The sequence below is a fragment of the Corvus brachyrhynchos genome, unplaced genomic scaffold, assembly GCF_000691975.1.
Source record: "Corvus brachyrhynchos isolate BGI_N302 unplaced genomic scaffold, ASM69197v1 Scaffold3907, whole genome shotgun sequence".
Taxonomy (NCBI): domain Eukaryota; kingdom Metazoa; phylum Chordata; class Aves; order Passeriformes; family Corvidae; genus Corvus; species Corvus brachyrhynchos.
The window spans coordinates 1-1,575 of record NW_008239243.1 but is presented as its reverse complement, the minus strand read 5'-3'; the positions used below and the strand labels follow the sequence as shown (position 1 = coordinate 1,575).

Here is a 1,575-nt window from a genome sequence, read left to right as displayed (position 1 = left end):
CATCCCCACCATGCCAGTCTGATATGTTCAGGCCTGAGCACCTCACCCAGGTGTGGCTTTGATGGGGTGGATTAGCCTGGCCTGAGGAAGGGGCTCTCCGCTGCTCTCCTGGGCTATGGGGGCACTGTTGTCTCTTTCCCAGCTCCAAAGCACCAGGCACAAGCCAGCTGGGGGGCTGTGTCCAGTGGGAGCTGTGGCACTGGCTCACAGCTGTGTTCCTCTTGCAGGAGCAGTTCCTGCAGGAACGGATCAAGGTGAATGGCAAAGCAGGAAACCTGGGTGGGGGCGTGGTGACCATCGAGAGGAGCAAGAGCAAGATCACGGTCACGTCAGAGGTGCCGTTCTCCAAGAGGTGAGGTGGGGCAGGCCCATGTACCGCTGGGGCCAGTTGGTCAGTGTGGCCACAGATGGCTTTTGGCAGGAGATGGTCAGTGTGCACTGAGAGAGGGCTAGCAGGGAAGAGATGTCTCAGTGTCGAAGTTGTGCTGGGATTTGTGCTACCTGGCACTCGCTGAGTGGCTGTCTCCCCAAATGATGTATGAGAGAGGAATGTGTTCGATACTCCACCTGGGAAGGCTGCTGGGCTGGGCGGTGGGGGGAGCTGCAGCCAAAAAGTGCTCAGTGGAGAATTTAGGGGTGTCTGCAGCTGAGGTCTCTCGGATTGTTCCCCCCCCCCATCTTGTGGGGCTCCGGTCCTCTGCCACCTTCTCCTGGCTGCCTGTCTTTGGGCTGGCATTGGCAAAATGTGGTTGTGCCAGGGTGTCCCAGATTGTTCCCCTCGTCCCATGGTGCTCTGGCCCTTTTCCCACTTGTCCTGGCTGCATGTCCTGGGGACCAGCATCAACAAACTGGGGTTGTGCCATGGCAGAGGTGGCTCAGGGGCTGGCTGGGCGTGCAGAGCCGTGGGAAGAGCAGAGCTGTGTGGGCGGTGGGCGTGCCCTGCCCTGTGAGCACCCGCCTTTCTCCCAACGCTGTTGGTCCATGTCGGTGCCGCACCTGGCACATCCCAGCAGCGGGTATTCACCATCCCAGTGCAGATTCCCTGTGGGGTGGGTACAAGGCACTGGGGTCGCAGCCTTGTTGGGGCGGGAATGATCCTCCAGGATCTGCGTCATGGCATTGTGATGCGATTCCCCTGGTTGCAGTGTTTCCTGGCAGGAGCTTTGCCAGGAGGTGGCCGGTGGGATGTGTTGGTCCTTCTGGAGGTGGGAGCCCACAGAAATAAGGATTTAATGGCCAAAATAGCTGGCAGGGGGCAGAGGGGCACCACTGTCAGCCATGGTTCTCCCACAGGTACCTCAAATACCTGACCAAGAAGTACCTGAAGAAGAACAACCTGCGGGACTGGCTGCGCGTGGTGGCCAACAGCAAGGAGAGCTACGAGCTGCGCTACTTCCAGATCAACCAGGATGAAGAGGAGGAGGAAGAGGAGGATTGAGCCCCACCGCCGCTGACGGCCATTTTGTACAGTTTCACTTTTCTGGAATAAACAGCGGCAGAGTTGTTCATAGCCCGTGCTCGGTGGCGGCTGCGGCCCCGGGGGGCGGTTTGGGGGGATTTGGGGGTTTTCGGGGA

The 1,575-nt window shown here is 59.5% G+C and overlaps 1 protein-coding gene across 1 annotated transcript; it reads left to right on the top strand.

Moving 5' to 3' along the window:
• Positions 1 to 68: 68 nt before the first annotated feature.
• On the top strand, positions 69 to 1,510 carry LOC103619640 (60S ribosomal protein L22; the record flags this gene model as incomplete). The annotated part of the gene is made up of 2 exons (XM_008638196.2): positions 69 to 352; positions 1,294 to 1,510. Coding segments are annotated over 2 exons (429 nt in total), but the record flags the coding sequence as incomplete, so codon positions are not given.
• Positions 1,511 to 1,575: the final 65 nt, after the last annotated feature.